This window comes from Atractosteus spatula, chromosome 2 (genome assembly GCF_055471065.1).
Source record: "Atractosteus spatula isolate fAtrSpa1 chromosome 2, fAtrSpa1.hap1, whole genome shotgun sequence".
Lineage (NCBI taxonomy): Eukaryota > Metazoa > Chordata > Actinopteri > Semionotiformes > Lepisosteidae > Atractosteus > Atractosteus spatula.
The window spans coordinates 17296870-17321261 of record NC_142707.1 but is presented as its reverse complement, the minus strand read 5'-3'; the positions used below and the strand labels follow the sequence as shown (position 1 = coordinate 17321261).

Below are 24392 nucleotides of genomic sequence, written 5' to 3'. Positions count from 1 at the left end.
AGTTAAAATCAAATTATTATTTCTAGGCAATTTGTCTGTGTTTTTTTTTCTTTTAATGTTTCTTAAATAAGGGAGGATGGAAAGAAGCAACAGTGGCACCATGTGCTAGAGGGTTTACAGATAATCTTACCCTGTCTGGAACACAAACCCTTTGTCTTCAGGAATTTAGTAGAAATGTGATGCTTTTTGTGGTTTTAGAAACTAAACCTTACACGTTACCCTGTTGATCTGTGGACATGAATATGTGGAATATTCTTGTAAATGGAGAGCTCTGGGCCTGTTTCTACATCATGTTAACATAGTTGCAACAGATAAGAGTCTTGGAGCTTGGTAGTGATATAGGTATCCTGAACAGACACAATCCTTAACTTGAAATTTTCTGGCTTACAATTGTGAGTCTGTCAACTTTTGGCAGGCTAATCTGTTAGTACTTTTCAGTAGGACTGACAATTTGGCAAGCCAGGTTTTCTGTTTGATTTTGCACTTGCTTATTGTTAAGGCTAAGTTCTTGCAAGATTCTCTCATTCCTTAAGAGAAATTCACATAGGTATTTGTTGACCTTACATTTGTATCACATAGTATGCTAAATTTGAGGATTCTCCTATCATCTTCTAAAAAGAAAAACAATGTCCATTTAAAATGTAGTAAATTAAGGATTCCTGAGTATTTGGACCAGGAAAGGTCACTGTTCAGATCCAAAGTGAAACCCTTCTGCCCAGAGATCACTGGTTCCAAGCTGGGTTTATTTTCCAGCAGAACCGAGACTACTGTTCCCTATAGCAGCTGCGTGAGTGCCCACTGAGGATATTCAGTTTCAAAGGCAAACAGGGTTTCTTTCACTTCCCACAGAAGAACAACCTATTTTTTACCAAGAGCCTGTGGGCTCACAATAATAATTAGTGAGAGTTGCATCAGTACTCTGTCCAGCGCCTTGTTTCTGTTTCTTGTGCTGTGTTTCTTCAGTGACAAAACATTTAATGACATTTCATGCATTCTGGTACAAGGTTCATAGTACATTTTCCATTTGATCACCATCAATTTAAAAAAATGTGGGCTATGGAAATAAATGTGAAAATGGTGTTTCTTTTGAAAGAAATACCTATGGGACTGTTTTTCTTCAGGACCAGAATGTGAAAGAGTTCAAAGTGTGAAGAGTTACCAGCCTGATCTCTGCAAAATTCTGTGTGTCTTTAGCTCCTCTGGATCTGTGTGGGCAGTTAAGTGAAATGATAAGGCAGCTTTGAAATCATCTCAATAATTTAAACTGGGGTGGGTATAGAGATGATTCCAGCTAGATTATTTTCAATTAAAATGGCATGTTGTCTAGCCTTAGATGGGTCAATATATGAGCTACTTTTCTGCACATCTAGCCCGTTGTTTGAAAGTTGACATATTCTGCATTATAAAGTATTTTTTAGCATATCATCAAGTCTTGTGAGTAAACTAGCATTGACTGGAATCAGACATTTCAAATTTGGTCTCCTTAGAGCATCATTATTGATTACACTGTGTCACTGTAGCTTAACACTTGTTTCTTGGCAGCAATCTTTCCTTTCAAATCTCTGGCAACAAAGTTTATTTTAATATCACTTAGAACAGAGGTTCCCACTCTTGGTCTTGGGAGACCCCTGTTTCTGCCGGTTTTCATTCCGCCTGTGCTGTAAATGCCTGGCACCAATTCATGCCTATAATTGATCAGCTTGCTTGTTAAGACTTTTGTTTACCTTTTGTTTTTCTTCATCCATGTCTTGTTTTCCAATATATGGAACTTCAAGCTTACTGCTCTATGTAGATCCTGCTCCAATATTTCTGATTAAACCACTTGGTGGTGTAAATTGTTCTTTTGGTGAGAAATAAATGGTTATGTTTCAGCTGAGACACTTGAATGATGGGAATTCTGAATATCGTAAGAACACAAAACAGCTTATAAACCACAGGAGGCATTTCAACCCATCTGTCCCATTTGTTGGTAGCTTACTGATCCAAGGTTCTTATCCTGCTGGTTCATGAAATAAACCAGGGTGTCAGCTTCAACAACATGGCTGGGTGGTTTGTTCCATGCTCCCTCAAGCCTTTTTTGTAAACTGTAAGAAAATCTTTTAACTACACATTAAAGCCCGATATTTCTTCTTGGTTCTCAGGGCTTTCATGTGGGAACAGTAAAGCTCCTGAGAAGAGCATTTTGCCTGATTATCTATTTTTACATTTCATTTAAATCCTTCAATTTTAAATTAAATCCCATGTCATTTGTCCCAAACTGGTCTATGGCTGCAGGACACATTCCAGCTTCTGCCAGGAGCCTGTCAACTCACTGGGCACCTTACTACAGTAACCTACGCATTTATTTTGCTGATGCTATTATCCAAGAAGATTAGTTGAATCATTGAGTTTCCAAACAATTTACTAAAACCTACGTTTTTTTTTGTACTTAATGCTGGAATAAAATTTAATGCAAGTCATGTTTGATATGAATAGTAGAATAATCACCATGATAACAAAAATGGAAATAATTAAGTGGTCCAAAAAACACTAAATGCCAACTGAAATAGGTAGGGCTCTGAATGACTATCTTGACCATCCTTTAAAGTTGATAATTTATTCAAAATTAAAATTCTGTGCTTTTTTAATTGTTTGTAGGTATTGGTAGTGTAGAGTGTATAGTGCTATGTTTTTGTAACTTTATCTTGATGCTATGATGATATGATGCTGTTTACAATAATAAGTGAATTTAAACATTCTGGGTTATCTTGGTGGAACTAAAGTATGAGGCCTCTGTTCAGGTACAGATCTCTCATTTCTAACATTTTTCCATTGGGAAAATCAGTTCAGTACTACAATGATTCATCTTGAGATACTGGTTTGAAGACCCAATTGTGTCAGAAAACTACCTACCATGTCTTCACCTCTTAATAAATGAGTCCCCCACTATGTCTACCTCCCTTTGCTGGGATGAGTGGGCTCCTGGAGCCTCTCAGTGCTCCCCTGTTGCTTGTGGCTTCCAGTGTCCATATCTGTCTTCAGCTGGGCACTTTCCAGAGATCCTGCCTGGGGTGCACATGCCATTCCCTATGGGTGTGATCTCCAGTTGCTCAGTTATTGCTCTCTCTGTGGTCTAAAGCCTCCAGCCCCCCTGCATGGGGCGTGCACATAATCTCTCTTCAGGGTGTGTCTGCTAGTTCCTGCAGCTCTTCTAAATTTGTGTTGTGGCAGAGGTCAGTAGGCTGGGTCTCAAGGCCATGGATCTTGAGTACAAGATGCTTAACCAGCTGACAGAATTTGCTGATGAAGTCTGGAGTTTTTTTCCACTTTTTTATATTGTTTTAGATGTGGAGGGTTTGAGAAAAACTCAGTACTGAACCAACAAAAAAAAGATTTTTATTTCTACAGTATACTTAAGATTTTTAACTTTACTTCAATACTGTAACCAAATTATATGAAGTGTTTTACTGTTAGTATATGGAGGGTGGGAGTATATTTAAAATATAATTTAAAAATGCATATAATAGTTGTGCTACATCAGATCAGCTAAACAAACATTTAAATGAGAGTCCTGTGTGAAAACAGACTCAAGAAAATGTTAAGTGTATAAGACCTTGCTACAGTCGATGAAATAAAAATGTTTTTATTTTAATAAAATTGCCTTTTATTTTCTAAATATTACTTTGCTTTCTTACTACGTATATTTTAAATGTATATTGTAATTAGTTGGAAGAAGCGGGGCATGATGGGAAATTGCAGAACCTGTCACACCCTGTGTGAAACAAACATTTTTATTCCTACATGTTATCTCTTCATAAAGCTTTGACTGTATTTTTCATTATTCTGTCAACAAACCTATCAATAAAAACAATAATACAGCTGTCTTTGTTTAAAGTGAAAATCAAAGAAAGCAGTACCCATGTGAAACTCTGCGTAATCTCTCTCATTGAGTTCACAACAGTACATGCAGCACCATTTCGCAGCACTGTGCTCAGCAACTTGGGATGAAGTGGATGCAATAAAATGTAGGATGTAGTATCACTACAGAGAAAAAATCCCTGGAGCTTTGTCATGACATGAGGTTAAAGCTTTTGCAAGTCCTAATTAATTTATGAGACAAGATTATTGAGATTATTGAATGAGCAGTGTTTTTTTTTCCACTGCCCCTTTGACTTAAAATTAAAATGCCCAGTTTTCAGAGTCCTGTTTGAGATTAAGATTCCTGCCTGTGTAGTGTAAAAAACCAAAGGACAGTCACATCACCAGTGCACTGAAAACCACCACAAATGATAGTGTACATATACTCAAAGAAGACTTTCCCTTAGAGCAAGGAACGTTGCATCACATAGAAGTGGACACATCAGAAATTCGTATCTTGCAGGAGCTTAGAACTTACTCCTAGACACATAACATGTAAATGCCCAGTTAAAAAAAAACCTGAAGGTGAAGGTAGTCCTTTTTGATGCCATGCTTGAGCATAATTCAGTGCTTACAAAATTGTGTGAAGAAGAAATCCTGTCATTCTCATGTAAATCTGTGGCAATATTTTATTAACCAAATCTCTATTGGGGATCACCAAAAAGGAAGGTGACTAAATTCTCTAAAAGCCAAGCTCTTCATTAAATAATAACCTTTTTCCTTAAAGATATTGAAATAGGTTTTTGAAATAAGCTGATCTTAAAACTGGCATTAAGAAAAGTCAACATATCTCTTTCCTGTCATTCATGTATAATTCCTGATAATGTACATTGATTTGAGTTTTCTGCAAGCAGCTTTGGCAACTGTAATTGCAGACAACAGTGCTACAGCATCTGATATTCCAACCTATTCAATTATGCGAATGAAACAATTAACGCTAAACCAGCCAGAATGGAGAGCTTTTTCTTTCATTTTGCTTTTCAAAATTTCCTTGTCTGTCACTCTCTAGATCACCAGTTCACTGAATAATTAAAAGTTAAACAAAATTATCCAGTGGATGAAAAGATATGGATTTAAACTGGTGATGCAGATCAGTCCCTGACAGAATAAAGCTCTCCTTACTGTAGTTTTTCATGGTGTTTCTTTGGCAAAGTTTGATACCACAGAAATGATTAAAATTGAAAGAAGTAATGCAAAAGAGTAAAAAGAAGTTAACTGTGGGACCCCTCCCCCCAACATTTTGACAAACCCAACATTTCTCCTCATAGAGATGTTAGATATTGGTATCTTTACTGCTCAGGCTCAAACTCACATCACTTCAGGACTTAATGTCATATTTAATATTCCCTAATTAAGTGTTAACATATACTGTATGTTGTCACCTACTTAGAGACAGATTACAAAACACAGCTATTTCCACAGAGAAATAGCTAGGAAAATTATCTATCAATCACAGCTAACATTTTTTCATTACATTTAAAACTATAGGTATTATAGAAAAATGAGCTTCCATTGCAATCTTTTTTTCATCAAGTAGTTAATCAGAACCCTCTGCTTCTGCAGTTTACATTTTAGTATTTGTTCTTAATATATTGTAAAATCAATCAAAAGCTGTTCTCCATTGCAGAGGTTGTCTTTGTTTTTGTTTTCACTGAATTTGGCCTTTTCTGTTCTTAAAAGGAATTGCCAATTATTTGTTTTATATACTGTAGCATACATCCCACTTTGAATTCCCCAAATGCAAATCTAATCACTTCAATGCTATATACCTCCTATCTTTATGACAGATAGCTTTATAAAGATAACATTTTCCTTAACATTTTTTAAGTATGTCAACAGAAGACAATCTTCGGTCCCTGCCATAATAGGCCAGTTGTGTGCTGCTGCACAGAGAATTTCTAGGCCAGCCACAGTGGATTAAGTAGACAGTAGTCCTGAGTCTACCAAGCAATTTCAGGATAATATGGTCCTATACTTGAAGTACCCCACCTGAACTGCTCAGTATCTCCTGTTGACACGTTTTCTGTGAATATGTTTGTGATTGTGTGTATTTAGAACTGGGAAAAATGAATACCATTGCGACACGCACTGCCTTTACTAAGGTGGTTCCAGGGATATGCACACAAAAATCACAAAGGATCGGAGCTTTAAAGTGCAGGAGACTTGATTTCAGAGTATAGTATGTCTATAAATTAAAATTGATCCTGATAAGCCCCCTCTTTCCTCTACTTCTCCCTTCAGACACCCAAGAGTACTTCCAACCCACGTAACAGAATCACCTGCTACGCAAAGTAACATTTGTAATTACACCATGCAAAAATGTACACCATCAATCAATAAGCAAGTGCCTAACCTACACCTGGTGAAACTAATTATAAGTATTTGAGGTGCCTGTGTAAGGTCATTAGTCCTTCTCTGTGGAACTGCCTGCCACAAACATTTAATTAGTATTACAGGTGGAAAGGATGACACCAAGTCTCTCTTGTTGTTTTTCAGAGCAATCAGTTTTTAAAATGTTTTTGTGCACCAGTGCTGATTCCTCCATAAATACTATTAAAAAGTTAGATTTCCAGGTCCAAAAAGTAACAGACTCGTATGGATTGCAGATGTTTACACAACTGTATAGACAAAATTGATGAAAGGGTACAAAACAAGAGAAGGGCATTTGCTACATCTTATTAATTTAAATGTGTGTAGCATATTGATCTGAGAATATCATGCAGTTGTTTCTATAAGAATTAGCTGGCTCTGCATTTTGCATCTGGAAAGTTCAAGCAGTGCTTTGAGTGAGGTTTTTAAGGAACCACTTAAACACCTTGCCACATTGGAGATAAGGTGGAGAGATGAGAATTACAATTAAAGTACAGGAGGGTATAATTGTAAGCTGAGAGCCTGAACAGCAAGTCAGTCCTTTTCAACTGTGATATTTAATAGCTTTAATTAGTCAGGGCCTCAGACCGAGGTTTTATTCAAAGGATGGCACCTTCTATCACAGAACTCTCTCTCACACTGTGTTGATTAGAACTTTTTTATCAGGAGTCCCCTGCTGGTCCAGTTACAACACTTCTAGCAGCTCTCTAATGTATTTTGGAGGTCTCCCATGCACATTTATAAAAGGTGTAGTTTTTGAGATCTGACAAGATCTTCAAGGTGGTATAGCTGCTGACATGTATTAGTGCTGCATGTAGCGGTGACTCTCAGATAGATCCTGAGAGAATCTAGGTGGTCTACAGCAAGTCATGACTGGCACTCATTCCATTATCATAAAACATTTTGTAATTTTTAACAGATTTGTTCTGCGTCACTGATTTTTATGTGTTAGGATTAGTGTTGTCTGTAAATACTGTCCCAAAATCCTACCCCCCCCCCCACACACACACACAGATTTTTCATGCCATGATGATATATTTTTATATTAGCATTGCAGTAGTACATATTTCACATGTAATACTAACCTGGCCTCATTTATTTTTAAATGTAGGGCATGCATGTTTAACATGTGAAACATTATAGATGTGTGTTGCATGAAAAACCTGAATTGCTTCAGGTGAAAGGGGAGGAGTTGTGTTTAAAGTTGGATAGACTTGAAGAGTGCTATTTTTATTTCACAGTTTCACAGCTTGGTTTATTTTCTGGAAGAAAGCATTGCAAATTGGTAGAGAAGTCTTAACACATCCAAAAGGACACATATCCTCTGACTATGAAACAGGAATCGAAGTTGGAGATCACCATTTGGAAAATAAAAAGCAAGTCAACTTTGTATTGCTTCTGAGTGTGTTAAGCTCTTCTAAAAATATATATATAAGCTCTAGAGAAATTACTTTCTCTTAAAATTGTCCTTCTCAATGTTAATTACAGAAAGTTACAGGTTTCAAAGTTATGTTTAAGTGCATTTTTAAAAACTTTAAAATTATGATGAGTTAGTATTAAAGTATCTTAGAGCAACAGTAGGACTTTGAAGTCTTATCGTAGAGCATAAATGTTTTTGCTATATTTTCACCTGTAACTTTGCTAACATGAAATAATGATGCATTTAATTTACAATATGGGGTTTCAGTTAATTCATCTAAAAAACAGTAATCAATTTAACTAACATAAAAAAGTAGTAAAAACTGTGATTTGATGAAAAACAGAGAAGGTGAAGAAAAAGCTGGTTTTCAGTCAAAGGAGCCTATCCTAGCTGCATATTCTATCACTGTTAGTTCAGAAGTAACAGTGAAACACTAATGAGGGGACACAAATGGAAACTAAGGGGAAGTTCTTTGAAAACATGAGACACGTTTATACCAAGGGACATGAGAGTTTGATAAAAGCTACCCAGCCATGTTGATGAAGCTGATACACTGGTTGTTTCTTTAAAGAAATGACTGGATAAGATATTTGGATCAGTTAGCTACTAAAAACCTAGCAAGCAAGATGGGCTAGATTACCTCTTCTCATTTGCAGACTCAGTGTTCTAATGTCTTTCTTTGAGGGCTGTTGTTTGAAGTCATGCTGCTATTTCAGCTCAGCTGCATACAGTTTCTCTCTAGTCAGGTGCAGCTGGGAATAATAGCTACAGAAATGGCCTTACCATTTTTCCTTGTGTTATTAATTGTTTTATACCAATATATAAATAACATCTACTGTACGACCTGATAATTTTTCAGCAAAAATAAAGCACACAGCACTTTCATCAAAATTTGCCATTTGCCTTCCTGCCACAGGGTAAGGCTTTAAAAATTCTGCTTCTTCACAATAAATAAGTGACAAATACCAAAAGCTGGCATAGTGATGCATGTGCTATCAGAATCTGGATCACATGTTCGTGCACCTTCTATCTTTAGCATTTCTTTTCTTTCTTCCCTGACAACCAGAACTTCTACACAAGACTCATAAACAACAAGCGATACAAGTGGGAAAAATATTTTTTTAGTTATTAAAAACTTTCTTAAACAGTTGTTGGTGCTAAAAAAGAAAATCTCAATACATTACATATAAATACTGTATAATATTAATGAACATATTAATTGTTAAATACTATATTTGTACAGTAATTAATCAACATGGGGAGACTACTCGTTTAAAAAATGCCATGATTAAAATTCTTAATGTGTAGTATACAGTAGGTAAACAAAGCAGATATCAAGGCTTATTTAATAACAGCATTTTTTAAAATGTTGTACCATGACCTTCAATTCCCCATAGCTGTAAATAAGACAAAAGTAATTTATTACATCTTCATAATCTGAGTCTGGTTTCACTTTGAGAGCCACTCCAGCAATGAGTATTTGAGAGACTGTTTTTTTAAATTGTAATTTTTATGATTTGAACACAACATTTAAGCACATCTTCTGGAAAATAATGGGGATTTAGTTACAACAATTATACTATTAATATAAACCTTTAGAATGTGTCAAGTGGTTTATTATCCAGCATTCTCCAGCATGAGTAGAACATTAATCCCTAGCTGTAAAAGGAAATAGCAGATAATGAGAGTATTGTGTGGAGTGTGCAAGTACTTGACTCCAAGATGGTCAGTAGAGGGAATGTGCTGTAAAGAGCACCAGACAGTGTGCTCTAGAGGGTAGTCCCAGACACTGTTGTGTTTGGTTTCTTTCCAGACATTTGGTTTGGTTTGGCTTTTCTGATGGGCCTTTATTCTTGGAGAACTGAACGGTTCCTCTGTTCATATTGAATTCTTTTTATTATCATAATCAACAGCTCCTGCATTTTTTAAGGGAGGAATTTCCCTAAGTGTTTTTTTTTTCATTTTTTAATCTGAAAGTCTGAGGAGATGTTTTTTGTGGAATAATTAAAAGAGGCCTAGAAAAAAGCTTGAATTCAAATGCAAAAAAAAGTTCAAATTGTTATCCTTGAAATAGAAATGCAGCTTTAGTCCTTTAAAATACAAATATGTTCATAATACTCTTGTCTGAAACAGCTAAGGAATGTTAGTAAGCAATCAAGGGTCATATAAGAATAATATTTCTGCATCCTTAGAATATTTTTTTTTAATTATGCACTTACAGGAATAATAAGAATTGTATCAGAACCAGGGGTTCATGTCATTTAATATTTACATGCAGAATATTAATTGTGCTATTCACAAATATTTAAATTTTTAATGTCATAAATTCAGATTTTAGACCTTTTCACTATAAAACACGATTATCCAAGTGTGTATTTAGAGTTCTTATTGTGTATACTGAAATATGTGGGTTTTGCCAGGGTGTAACTACAAACCATCTTCCTAAGATACTCACTGAATGCTGACCAACAGGCTATTATAGTCTACATACAACATACACCTAATTTGTATGGAATCACAATGAATTAAAATTGCAAAGACAAAACCATTCACATTGAAATGACCTTAACTGTGTGCACTGTATTTTTCTGTTTTTAAACTATAGGTGTAATTCATTTAGAGTAATGGGGAAGAGGTTATTGAGTATTATTGTAGTATTGAGTATTAATCAAAGGCTGTTTGGTATAAATTTATTTATATTTCTTTTTCACACTCCGAAATTTGAAATACTGTTAGTAAATCCAGTTTTAAATGTATCTGTGAAGTGCACAGAATTTCTGTAGGATGAAAAATACATCTTGTGTGTTGCTAAAACAAGACATTGTTAGCTATTTACTATGTATTTAAATAAAAGAATGTTTCTATGCTTGACAGGCTAAGTGTAGGCTTGACTGAATGTGTCTTCACCCAGTGTTTAAAACAAATTAAACCAACTCTTATATGGCAAATTATAACTATGGTGAAGGGACTGTTGGACACCTTCTGATAATGTCTCACATCTCATAGGCTGTTTTTTCTCACGTTTTTTCATTTTTGCATTTTGATTGTTAACTCTTGTTTATTGCATTTTTATTGGTTGCTGTTTGTATTTTTCTAACCTCCACAATGTTGTCCTTGTCTCCTGTCCGTTCCACCATTTTGTGTTGGGTTACAGACCCAGACTCACCTTTGGTTTACATGGATGCTGATCTGTCTTATCAGGAGGAGCTAGGGTGGAGCTTAGAGTATTTAACCTGGCACTCATGGTGTAACTGTTACTCTGTCTTTGTGGGGAATGTGTCCTTGTCATCTGTTACTGTTGGTTTATAGTAGGCATGTACTTCTAAACAGATCATAGGAAATGTCCTAAAGGAACTGTAGTTTATTATATTTGTTAAGTGTTTTGCCTTTTTGCATTTTTTTTTCTCCTTGCACAAGAGCACTAAATAAACAGGCACCATTTGCAGGTTATTTTTGTGCCTGACCTGTATTTTCATGACTCCTGTAACCACCTAGATTTACTGCCAGGCAGTTTAATCACAATAACCCAAGTAACCGATGGTTAGTTTCCATTTGCCTGTAGAAGTTCTTGTCTGTTTTCGGGCAGTCTGGACTTCAATTTTTCCGTCAACATGTAGAGTTCAGTTGGATTTAAATCTGTCAGTCTTAGATAAACTTCTGAATTCAGTCTGATGCTGCTGCCATTACTTATAGTATCAATAAACAAGAGTGAGCAAGTTCAAGTTAGCCATCCCATACTCCATAAATGTCTTTTGGAGCACATTCAAATCTTTGTTCTACACTTTACCCTTCAATTACTTTAGTAAAAGTTTATGTTGGCCTCATCTGTCCATAATATTTTGTTACAAAACTCATGTTTATACTTCTTAGCAGCATCTGAAGCACGATGGAGGGAATGTTATAGAATGGGCACGTGTGCCTGCCTGTAAGTGGGTTTCCCTAAAAAATATGATGTTCTCTCTGCTATTCTTCCTGTTACAAAATGTTCTCAGAAATCATCTTTTTTTTCTCAGGGACATCAAACCAGACAACATTCTTATGGACATGAATGGACACATCCGGCTGGCAGACTTTGGGTCCTGTCTCAAGCTAATGGAAGATGGAACAGTAAGTTGGATGTACTGGAAATTGCAATGAAATATGCTTGTGCTCACCAGGAAGATCCACAATCACCTTATGACAGCTTTTGGGTTTTATGTGGTCTTATGTGAATGTTCAGAGAAGCAGAATTATTTTTGGGCTTGGTGTAAACCTTGCTAAAGTAATATGTGGAACCCCTTGGCCCTGTATGGTTTGTAGTTCTGAACCATTTTATACTTTGTAAAGGTGTTATGGCAAGCTGTAGGTCACTTCCTGTAAATATTTACAATATGTAAATCTGGAGATTGTCTAACAGTATGTTTAACATTTTGAAATTTTTATGTTGCTTATTCAAGTTTGTGTACAAGTGAACTAAACTAATGGAGTATGAATGGAGTGTTATTTTCTTTTCTCTTCCTGCTGATCAATTTATATTTGAAATTTTATTTTCATATAGATTCACCTCTAGTAAATGGTATACAAAGTCTGACAAATGTAAACACAGTTTGTGGTAAAACCTAACAGTTTTTTTTACAAAAATAGATTTGTAAAACATTAAACATTTTAACACTTTTCTGTACATCATCATCCCTGATAATAATAAGATAATAAGATACCTGATGTTTTTATTAAAGTTAAAGAGTAAGACGTAATTTGATTAAATTATTAATATATATATATAATATTGTCCTTTTACATTGCAGTTTTGATAATGAATACACTTGAAACCAGAAATAAATATGAAAGAACAGAAAGTACAGTAAATATTGCTTAATGCAGTGTGGATTTGACATAATGTTTTTGTTGGTGGGTGTTTTGACACTGACATCTAGGTGTAAAAGCTGTGAGTATCTTATGATTCCAGGCTGCAAGCAAACAAGGAACAAATCTCTTTAAAGGCACCAATTTCCGTGAATTCATTTTGCACCTCTGCTTTTTGGTAATTCAGAGCCAGTTTCCTCCCATACAAATTCAAACATTTTTTTCTGGAATTTAATCTGAGGAAATAACCCCCACCTTAGGCAACCAAATAAGATCTTTTATTTCACAATATATGTGAAACACAAAGAAAGGTTCCATAATTTATGACAGTGGCAATCAGTGACCGGAGTACTGCTGCTTATCCGGGTTCCATCTGTTTCAAAGGAAACACCAAAGCCTCAAAAATCTAAACCCCAGTTTTCAACACCAGGATTTCAACCATGTAAAAGGTTTCAATTAATGCCTGCTGTCTTTGTATAGGCATGTAATCAGGTAGTGTTTCTCAGAAAGTTCCACAGACAGTGTTTTTGACCTTTCAAGTTATCATATCTTTTTGGAGCAGACAAAATCATTTGTCAAAAAAATCAACTTTGTGTATCTATTATGAGTAAACATCCTTAAAGATCCTTAATGAGCACCTGCAACTGTTTTCTTAACTGTTTTTTTCTTTTATCGTGGTTTCAAGTACTTTAATGCACGCAATTTCAAAACAAACAAAAAGCCATCTCTCTGTAAAACCACAAGAAGATCAAAAATAAATCCTATAGTATAAATCTAAATATATAGATTGTCGTGCTCAATTCTTGTGTTGGCCAAAGTGACGAGAACCGCTAAAATGCAATTCAGATTTTGCCAATTAGAATTTAAAAAGTAAAACTCCAAAATAAAAACTCCAAGAAAAGGGCTGATAAGGAGAATCCATCACTTCAATCTCTCCTTGTGTGATACAGGTTCAATCATCAGTTGCCGTGGGAACCCCAGACTACATCTCCCCTGAGATCCTCCAGGCCATGGAGGATGGGAAAGGGAAGTACGGCCCTGAGTGTGACTGGTGGTCTCTGGGAGTCTGCATGTATGAAATGCTGTATGGTGAAACTCCCTTTTATGCTGAATCCTTGGTGGAGACCTATGGGAAAATTATGAACCATAAGGTGAGTGGCAGCCATCTCATACTTTACCTGAGGAATTAACAAAATACATATATGAGTCTTTGGATAACATTGACATAAAGAATCATTGACATAAATAGCATGGCTGTCAGTCTGCTAAAATCATTTTATAAAGACTTTGATATTATTAACAAACTTAAAGATTATATACCGTACATATAATTGATGTGTGTGCCCCCCTAAGATATATTAAATTACAAAACTCATTACATTTTCCGCATTTAATGTATATGCCTTTCCCAATTTTAATGTAAGGCGGAAATTAGTTACATCAGCATTACAGAACACCTGCACTTTCCATTTCACGGGATTGTGAATGCTTGCAGGACAATTCCTGTGTTACATTTATTGCAAACCCTCAAGTTTCAGGGTGTTTGAGGGATCTAGTAAAAGGGCTATACCAAATTTAGAATTAGTTCAGGCAAGGAAGCTGAAAATCCTTCCGAAGTGTTAAAATTGTGTCTGTTGACTTAATATAATATAATAGCTAAATACATTTTATTTTTGAGATTATCTGCAATATTCATGCAGCGTTTAAATAGATATTTGTATGTCTTAAATGTAAAAATATATCTGGTCTTCACTAAATAGTAGTTTTATAACCTACAACTATGCATTTCAATAGAAATTGAACGTCAAAAACCAGGTAAGGTGTAGAACTGCAGCATACGAATTTTGATTCAACAAGTCTGCAGTGTTATTTTAATAGGGGAGGTTGAAGTCCTGCTTAAGCATATACTCTGCTTAAATCTGTACATAAATACTCATAAAACATTAATTTATTTACTTACTGATTACACTGTATGCACGACATGGGGCGTATTACGCCTTTATATAGTACTGTATTTAATAGACAATTGGTCTAAGAGTTCATACTATAAAATGAAAGTATTAAATGTGCTAAATATAAACTTTCTATGCAGTAAAAAGTGAAAAGAGGATTTAATACTCGTTAACTGGTTATGAGTGATTGAACTGTAAAATATAAAAATATTGTAAAAAAGACTTCACAGAGTTCTAAAATACACTTAGTTCTATAATACATACATAATGGAAGCAATAGTAGTTATACTTTATTAAACATTTGCCTGCAAGAGACATCAGACAGAGGCCTCTCTCTGTTCCACTTCCATTAACTTAATATTGATATCATGAAATCAAGTGCTTTGGACTGTAAAATTACTGGAAAATTAGTGTGTTAAAGAAAAGAAAAAGAAAAAACACAGGTTACTGAAATTGTTCTAGCAACGCATAAAGTTGTCTTTAACGTTTTTCATAACTTTTTTCCTTCTGTTTTCTAGTTCTAGTTCAGAGTTTGAAATATTGAAAACTCCTATTCTGAGATCTGATTACGGCTTACATTTAGGTTAGCTTACAATTGAAACAAAATTGTCAGTGAATAAGATATTTCTTTCCTAACAAGTGAAAAATGAAAATGAGACAGGGAAAAACTGTTGGTATATACAGTATTTGTGTTGTTTCTTTCTTCGTGTGTACAGGAGCGATTTCAGTTCCCTGCCCAGGTGACAGACGTGTCTGAGAATGCCAAGGACTTAATCCGGAGACTCATTTGCAGTAGAGAGCACCGACTGGGCCAGAACGGCATCGAGGACTTCAAGAAACACCCTTTCTTCGCAGGCATCGACTGGGACAACATCCGCAACTGCGAGGCACCATACATTCCTGAAGTCAGCAGCCCCACCGACACCTCCAACTTTGATGTCGATGATGACTGCTTAAAAAACTCTGTATGTAAAATAATTAAATTGAAAGAGAGGAAATGCTCTGTACTGAATTTCTCTTTTTAGGGCCTTTCCTAAGTCTCTCAGCTGATTCAAAAGTGTGAATGAGAAAACCTCTTTACATTCTCTACAGGCTTTCACTGCTTGGAAGCTCGATTACAAATTTTAAATCAAATAGCTGGCAATGTCTGGCCTTGTGTAAAAGTTCAAAAAGCTGTACCTCAGCTTCAAGAACTTGCCTTTATAACTTCACAGTTGCATCGGTTTCTCTTGTTGATTAATTTTATGCCAAATTACAGGCATCCATTTTTGTAATGCCTCATATCTATTATTACAACAACAACTATTATTTTTTAAAGTACATAGCGATAAAGAAAAAAAGACAAAGTACAACAAAAGTAAAAGCAAGAAAAAAAAAACAGGTTCATACAGATTAAATGTACTATAGGTCAGACATAGACCTTAATAAAGAGATGAGTTTTGAGTTTGGATTTGAAGAGATGAAGCAAGCTTGTCTCTCATAGTGTCTAAGGAAGAGCATCCCATAGCAAAGGACCAGCTTTAACTGACTGGTGTCTACGAGAGGGAGTATAAACATGAAGGAGTTCAGAAATGTATGTCTGAGACAGATTCTTTAAAGCTTTACAAGTCAATAACAATATCCTATAATACATACATGACTTATTAGGTAATTAATAAAGTGTAGGAGTGATATGTGGCCAATGTCTGCTGTGAGTTAGAAGTCTAGCTACAGAGGTTTGGACTTGACAAGTGAGGACTTTTGTACAATTGATGTATTCTGCAGAATTCTCACTAGTTAGGTTTTAACTAAATTATTGTCATTCTTTAGACTGTGATGTAATAAATCATTGCTGTACTCTTTCCCACATTTCTTTTAGGAAACAATGCCTCCCCCTTCACATACTGCATTCTCCGGCCATCACTTGCCATTTGTTGGCTTTACATACACCAGTAACTGGTAAGTATGGGGTTAATCATGATATACACTTTTGTGGAAAAAAAGAGTAGAAAAGAATCATGACCCTTAGATTTTACAAACTTTAGAATTGGCATATATGTATGATTCATCATTAGTATTAATATTTTATAATTTAATATTTGACTATTCAGATTTTGCTGTGTAAGAAGGGCTCAGGTGGTGCTGAGCAGGGATTCCATTACTTAGGTATTTAGATGTTTACTAAATTGCCTTAATATCTTAATATTCATAGATTCTCTCTCATATCACCTCAGTAATACAGTTCTACAGTTTTTAATTTTTGTAGTTTATCCCAAAGTGAATAAGTGACATGGTAAAAACAATGGTAAGTATATAATCCACTTTTAAAACATTTTGGTTAAATTTCTCCCATCCAGCCATAGCCAGGGGACCATACTGTATGTCTTATTTTTGCCAGTGTTATGACCACAGGTAATTTGGAGCAGGGAGAGTGAAAAAGGCATCTGATCTATGAGCCATATATTAAATTCTCAGCTAGAATGTGTAGTGTAACTTGTCTGTCTTGATGAGTTTCCCTTTTATTGTAAGATTGAGAGTGGTAGTAATGTAGATTCCAAAAGCTGAGTAAAAAAGAAAGCATTCTTTTCATATATAGAGGTAAAAATCTTAGGGGGATAGACTCCTCTTTGGTTTTGGATGTAAATACTTTGCTTCCTAGGTGAGTCCCTGGGAAGAAAAGGTAAAGATACGAAGCAGCATCAGTGGGAGCACTTCAGCCAGATGGTCTAGCTGAGGTGCACTTCCAAGTGGTTACTGTATAATACACAGCTTTCAGTAGACTGTCAGTAGCCTGTGCTCCTGTTTTGTCTTTTGCCCACCTCTAGAGAAAATATTTTTTAAAAATATTTATTTTGAATGTTCTTATTAGTGTGGAATAGAACATTCAAAACACAAATCTGCACTTTTGAACATATTTAAAAAGAAAACAAAAACATACAGTACATACTGTAGCGTCGCTCCCAGTACTGAAAATGCTAGGAATGATCATTTCAAATCTTTACTTTAAAAAGTAATTAAGGTGTTGACTATTAGGCAGTGCAGTTAATGGCTGTTTATTTTGAATAAGGTTATTCAATATTGTTTGAATGAACAAAAATGTTTTGTTAGTCTGTCTTTATTTTACTCTGGAGGGAATACTGCACCACAAAGTGAGACGTAATGCACATAACATATATTCTGCAAAACTGTTTACTACTGCTATGCACATTTTGACAAAATAGAACAATGATAATAGTTTCTATTATTTTGCTTTAATTGCTCATTTATTCTCGTGACGATGATATGAAGTATGTAACACTTCAAAAAGATTCGGTAAACACCTTGAATCCATTTTGCACTGTATATAGGGCCAAGAAAAAGAAAAGAAACATTTTGAGTTTTGTTTTCACCATGCTATGTGAAAACAAGTCATACCACAATCTAAGGGTTACAAATACAAAATATAAATACAGAAAGGGTTACAAAATCATTTCTATTGATTTGGGGCTTCACCAATACCACTGTCAGACAGTCTACCAATGGAGAAAGTTATAACCATACTCACTTTACTATGACCGGCTATCCTACCAAAATCTCTCGAAAAACTGGAAAATCATTACAAAAGTTACAAAGGAATCCCAGAGTAACATGCAAGGAACCGCAGGCCACTCTTGATTTTGCTAATGACTCAACTGTTCATGGCTCAACTATCAGAAAATGACCGAACAAAAATAGTGTTCATGTTAGGAAAGCAAGGAGAAAACTGCTGCTCTCCAAAAAGAACATTTATGTATGAAATTTGCCAAAGAGCCCATAGCTTCTGGGACACGATTCTCTTGACAGAAGAAGTCAAAGGTAATTGAGTCTTTTGCCTCAAAGAGAAACGACTGACCCTGCTTTGCTGCCTCAGTACCCGGATAATTTCCATCGCTGACACAACCATGAAGTCTGCGTTGTCGGAAGATTCCAGAGGAGAATGTCAGGCCATCCCTCCGCCACCTGAAGCTGAATAAAAAGTGGTCCTTGCAACAAAACAGTGATCCTAAATATGCAAGCAGGTCTACAATAGAATAGGTTTAGAAGAAGAAATTCCACAATTTATGACAGCCTTGAAATGTTGATATGAAATGTGAAATGTTGTGGAAGGACCTGAATTGATCTGTCCATGCGAAGGAGCCCTCAACTGTTACGGAGTTGAAGGAGTTCTATAACAAGAAATGGGTCAAAATTCCTAAAGGGGAATTTCAAGGGGGGGCTCAAGGGGGTGCCTCCAGTTAATGAATTTAAAAGTTCACATAATTTGTCAAACAGTTGAGGATAAATGTTGCAATAGTATCATGTTTTGTGTCATTTGTTTAATCGGGTTCGTTTTATCTATTATTAGGACTTAAGATCCAATAACATATTAAGTTTCACATATGTGAAAATCCTAAGGGGTTCACAGACTTTCTTATCACTGTAAGAATATGCTAAACATTATCATCTTTAGGTTTTACTTTGATATGAAATTAGACATGAAATCATCACACAAGTCTTATGTACATATTTGCTGTCCATGTAATCCTACTCTTTATATTTACGGGAACACTTGACTTCTATTAATGCATTTAGGTTCCTCTGTAGTAGGTTTTCCTTTAGATCTGTAATATTAAGGCTACAATGTCCTTTCTCCTACTAAAAACACTTTATATAGACTTTCAAACAAGCTAGTGTATGTAATGTCTGAGTTGTAAGATTGTAAATGCTGGTTGTCAGGTGATGAAACTGAATGTGCCAAGAAAAATGCAACATCCTTCTCATACCATAGTAAACTATCTGTCTTGGTAACCAGGGTTAAAATAGTTATAGCTTCAATTTTTTTCAGTTTATATTACTGTGAAATCATTAAATCTTAACTTCTTCAACTGCAGACTGCTACTGTTCAAAACTTGTTACTGATGCATTGTTTTATTAGAGTTTTATGTGACACTTTCTGTGAACTACTAAAAACTACCAGTGGTTTTCTAATTGTTTTTGTTGTTCTTATTGCTGTTTTATTGCCAACAGAACGCTTACAATAGCCAAATTCATGCATAATAAAACAAAATCAATTAAAAAATTGAAAGCAAATGAAGGCATAGCTGTAAAATAGATATAAATTGAAATTCCCATTATGAGTTTTGAGTTAAACTTTCAGACTAAACATGACACTGTTTGGCTATATCCGTATGTGGATTTCCAATTTCCATTGTTCTTTTCTCGTCAGTGAAAAGAATCTGTCCATGCGAAGGAGCCCTCAACTGTTACGGAGTTGAAGGAGTTCTATAACAAGAAATGGGTCAAAATTCCTAAAGGGGAATTTCAAGGGGGGGCTCAAGGGGGTGCCTCCAGTTAATGAATTTAAAAGTTCACATAATTTGTCAAACAGTTGAGGATAAATGTTGCAATAGTATCATGTTTTGTGTCATTTGTTTAATCGGGTTCGTTTTATCTATTATTAGGACTTAAGATCCAATAACATATTAAGTTTCACATATGTGAAAATCCTAAGGGGTTCACAGACTTTCTTATCACTGTAAGAATATGCTAAACATTATCATCTTTAGGTTTTACTTTGATATGAAATTAGACATGAAATCATCACACAAGTCTTATGTACATATTTGCTGTCCATGTAATCCTACTCTTTATATTTACGGGAACACTTGACTTCTATTAATGCATTTAGGTTCCTCTGTAGTAGGTTTTCCTTTAGATCTGTAATATTAAGGCTACAATGTCCTTTCTCCTACTAAAAACACTTTATATAGACTTTCAAACAAGCTAGTGTATGTAATGTCTGAGTTGTAAGATTGTAAATGCTGGTTGTCAGGTGATGAAACTGAATGTGCCAAGAAAAATGCAACATCCTTCTCATACCATAGTAAACTATCTATCTTGGTAACCAGGGTTAAAATAGTTATAGCTTCAATTTTTTTCAGTTTATATTACTGTGAAATCATTAAATCTTAACTTCTTCAACTGCAGACTGCTACTGTTCAAAACTTGTTACTGATGCATTGTTTTATTAGAGTTTTATGTGACACTTTCTGTGAACTACTAAAAACTACCAGTGGTTTTCTAATTGTTTTTGTTGTTCTTATTGCTGTTTTATTGCCAACAGAACGCTTACAATAGCCAAATTCATGCATAATAAAACAAAATCAATTAAAAAATTGAAAGCAAATGAAGGCATAGCTGTAAAATAGATATAAATTGAAATTCCCATTATGAGTTTTGAGTTAAACTTTCAGACTAAACATGACACTGTTTGGCTATATCCGTATGTGGATTTCCAATTTCCATTGTTCTTTTCTCGTCAGTGTTTTATTAGTGTACTTGAAATTCTTGTTCTCTCCCTTTTTTTCAATGCAAAATTGTTGTGTGTCCACATTGTGGTCTAAGAAATGTGACATAATTTGGCTATTTCTTACTACTAGATGCAAGGAGAAGCAGATGCAGCAGAAGAAATCAATGTAGCTCGGGTTATGATGTGAAGGATATTAATGTCTTAAGGGAAAAGGCCATGAATAAACCCTTATGAACCAACTCTGGCCTTTTAATTTAGGTGACAGGTTTAACCAGTAAATCACTGTCTGCTCAGATGGCAAGAATGTTTAAATTTGCAAAAAGCTTAATATTTTAAGTTGAAGCAGCATTCTCATTTTTCTATGCTGTCCCTTTTCCAGCACTCTCTCAGACCGGGGATGTTTGAGGGAGTTTGCCAGTCCAACTTCCAGACAGATGGACCTCCGAGTGCAGAGGAGTTTGGAGGACAGTTTGGCCACTGAGGCCTACGAGCGAAGGATACGGCGCCTGGAACAGGAGAAGCTGGAACTGAGCCGAAAGCTCCAAGGTGTGCCACGTCTGACCTGAGAATTGTGAATATGTGAATAACAGTTTCTAGACAAGGAAAACTGTACTGGAAATAGTCTTTTATGTTCTGCATGGAGGTTCTGTTGGCTCCATTTAGCCATTTTAAACAGATTACCTGCTGTGCCAGTTTTTCCCATAAACTCTGAGTGCCAGCTCAGCAAAGATCTAGAGTTCCTCTCTCATACCCTGGTTTGCCTGCCTATGCTCAATTAGACCATGATGAGCTGCTTTCTTCTGAAATTAATTTCACTGTTGTATTAAATATCACTATAAAATGTTACACTTTCAAAAGAAGAAAACACTCTTCAAGTATAGTGATTTATTCTCTTTTATTAACAGTATTACAGTATTAAACACCATATGGGCAGAAAAGTCCATTACAGAACATTGGCCATTATTATTATTATTCAGTTTTACAGTAAGTCCTTATTAAGCAAAAATGAAATCAAAGTGTTATACTAGTGATATAACTAGTGTTGTATAACAGCACTGATATTCCTCATGCAGCAAATAAGGGTTATTCACCATCAGCTAGACAAGTGCTGTTAATGACACTCAAATGTACTTTATTTGCAAACTAAATCAGATACATCATTGCTTAAGCTAAATTGCGATGTTGTTAATGAGGCTGCTAAAACCCCACACTAAAGTAATGATAAAGTTTAAGTATAATAAATAAGTAATGCCTTACTTACTGGAGCATCAATATAGATAGGAATTAGACTTCAGTATGCCCTTCATTTTGCAGGTCAGGTGCAAACTAAGACTATTCTGCCTCAGCATAAACCTTCTGCCCTGTCTAAATTGCATTGGTTCCCATTGAAATTTAGAATGGATCTAAAGGTACTTCTGCTTACTTATTTAGTGTAAAGCACTAAACAGTTCGGCTCTACATTAAGGAATTATTACATGAGTAAAGTCCCTTATTTTATTTGTGCAGAGCGATTATTGTGTATCTCATTACTCAGATCCATTAGGGATTAAGCAAATGTGAATATTTTAAAGCATGCCTAAACACTTTTTATTGTAATTTTATTGTGCTCAATCTGCTGTTATGTTTATGTTTTTTTGCCATTAGTATAGTACTGAGTTTTTTTCAAATGATTTATTCTTATTTTTTATGATGGTGATGACCCAAGCCTGTTTAATCAAGGAAAGATTAATTGTAAATTATGTATACCATTTTTTATTTTACCACAATATTATTTGTTCATTATGTATCTTTCAGAATCCACCCAGACAGTTCAGGCCCTGCAGTATTCCAGTGTTGATGGACCCATTACTGCAACTAAAGAGATTGAGATCAGAAGCCTAAAAGAAGAAATTGAGACATTGAAAAAGCAGATTGCAGGTGAGAAGACATAAGTGTTCCAAACACCTGGACTTGGTAGCTCTGTTGCAGATTGAAGACTAATGTTGAATTACATTATTCCAACACTACTGAAACTGGAAATCAGAGATCTTAAGGGGCATAATGTGTATGTGAAATGCTGATTATTTAAGTGACAGTGCTCATCTTAAGAAACTGGTATTATCAATTAATCCTAAACTCGTGCTGGCTAGGTCAGTGATTCTCACGTCTGGTGTTGGAGAGTCCCAGGAACTCATTCAGATTTAATATTCCCATAGACTAGTGTTTCTCAACCTTTCCACCTCGCTGCTCACTTAAGAAAATATTTTTGTGACACATTGCCCACCTCTCCACACATATCACCAGCCCCAGCACATTATTATTAATGTTATAAACAGAACTCGCTGTTTATCTCAAAGTCGCCTTATTCAGGCACTGATGCCAGTGAAACATGGAGCTCTTTCTCAGCTGCTCTCTTCTCTGGTTTTGCTTTTATGTGCATCAAACTTGAAAGTGTGTTGAGATAGTGGTCTTAAGTGTAAATGCCGAACATATAACACAAGATTTTAGTTACTTCACAAAGTTGACGTATAATTTTTTTAAAATTATTTTTCTCTTCCAAAATTCTGCAGCACATCCATGCGAACCAGTTGAGATATCCAGCCATAGACTCCTTATAATAGTGTAATAATGTGCAGCTGGTACAGAGCCCTTAACGACAGGGCAAAACTACTCCCCTTTGAGGTTGGGAGGTTGAGGTGAAGTGAAGAAGTGGGATTCTGGTATTGGTATATGATGCTTGAAGGCACAGTCTAGGCTGTTGTGTACTTCTTGATGTTGTACATTTCTCTGTAGCACCTTAGAAGATTTTAAATACCGCTTCTGGTCTGGTTGCAGTGTTCCGTGTTTGGGTAATTATCCAGGAAGGTGTTGATTCCCTTCTCAAAGCGATGAATGCCTCTCACATCACCATAGAGATAAGCTCCTTTGTAGAAGTTGACAGCTGATCTGTTTCTTTGTTATGCTTCTTTGTCTTTTTGAGTGTCATTGTTTAAGCCTCATCAAATAATTATTCATAAGGTTGTCACTCTGAGAATCAATAAGCTGGACCACCTCATCAAAATCATGCTCTTTTGCCAGCACTTCTATCAGCTTATGAATATCCATGACATTATCAAAACCCTGGAAATGACAGCCACATTTTAATTTCCAAGCAGCATTCATCATTGCAAGCTTGCATGCACAAATTCCGTTTCTCAGCTGTGTTGTTGATGATCTTCCCAAAAAATCCTGGATGGTTGGATTGTCCTCACTGTCTGTTGCCATTAAAAAGATCTCTCATGGAGCATCTGTGAAAAATTGGAAGCAGGAACACAACCTGTACATGGTCACCCATGCACTCAGTGGTCACAGAATGGGATATTATCCAGAAGAAGCAAGGCTTTACTATCCAGGTTTGGCTCTCTGATGTACCCTTTGATGAATGAAGAGATGTACCCTTTGATGAATGAAGAGAAGTATGATATAAACTAGTCTTGAAACAATGCCACTGCCTCCCATCCTTCTGGTTTGATTGCAAAATAATGGGAAGATATTTTGGAGAACGGCTTCAGTGCCCTTAGAATGGTAAACTAAGCAAACCCTTAGTTAAACAAAGTCATTACCATCAAGGAACAAGGTTAGATGGTCCTTAGCAGTTTTGAAGCCT

At 35.5% G+C, this 24392-nt stretch overlaps 1 protein-coding gene across 5 annotated transcripts in view; it reads left to right on the top strand.

The window, feature by feature from the left end:
* LOC148839379 (serine/threonine-protein kinase MRCK alpha-like) overlaps nucleotides 1-24392 on the top strand; it is a 180921-nt gene that overhangs the window by 95781 nt on the left and 60748 nt on the right. For all 5 annotated transcript variants that reach the window (XM_088934544.1, XM_088934516.1, XM_088934535.1 and 2 more), the window contains exons 6-11: nucleotides 11701-11794; nucleotides 13480-13680; nucleotides 15198-15446; nucleotides 16340-16419; nucleotides 21147-21313; nucleotides 22562-22684. In XM_088934544.1, coding sequence (XP_088790670.1) covers nucleotides 11701-11794; nucleotides 13480-13680; nucleotides 15198-15446; nucleotides 16340-16419; nucleotides 21147-21313; nucleotides 22562-22684 — 914 coding nt within the window. The remainder of the gene's footprint in view (nucleotides 1-11700; nucleotides 11795-13479; nucleotides 13681-15197; nucleotides 15447-16339; nucleotides 16420-21146; nucleotides 21314-22561; nucleotides 22685-24392) is intronic.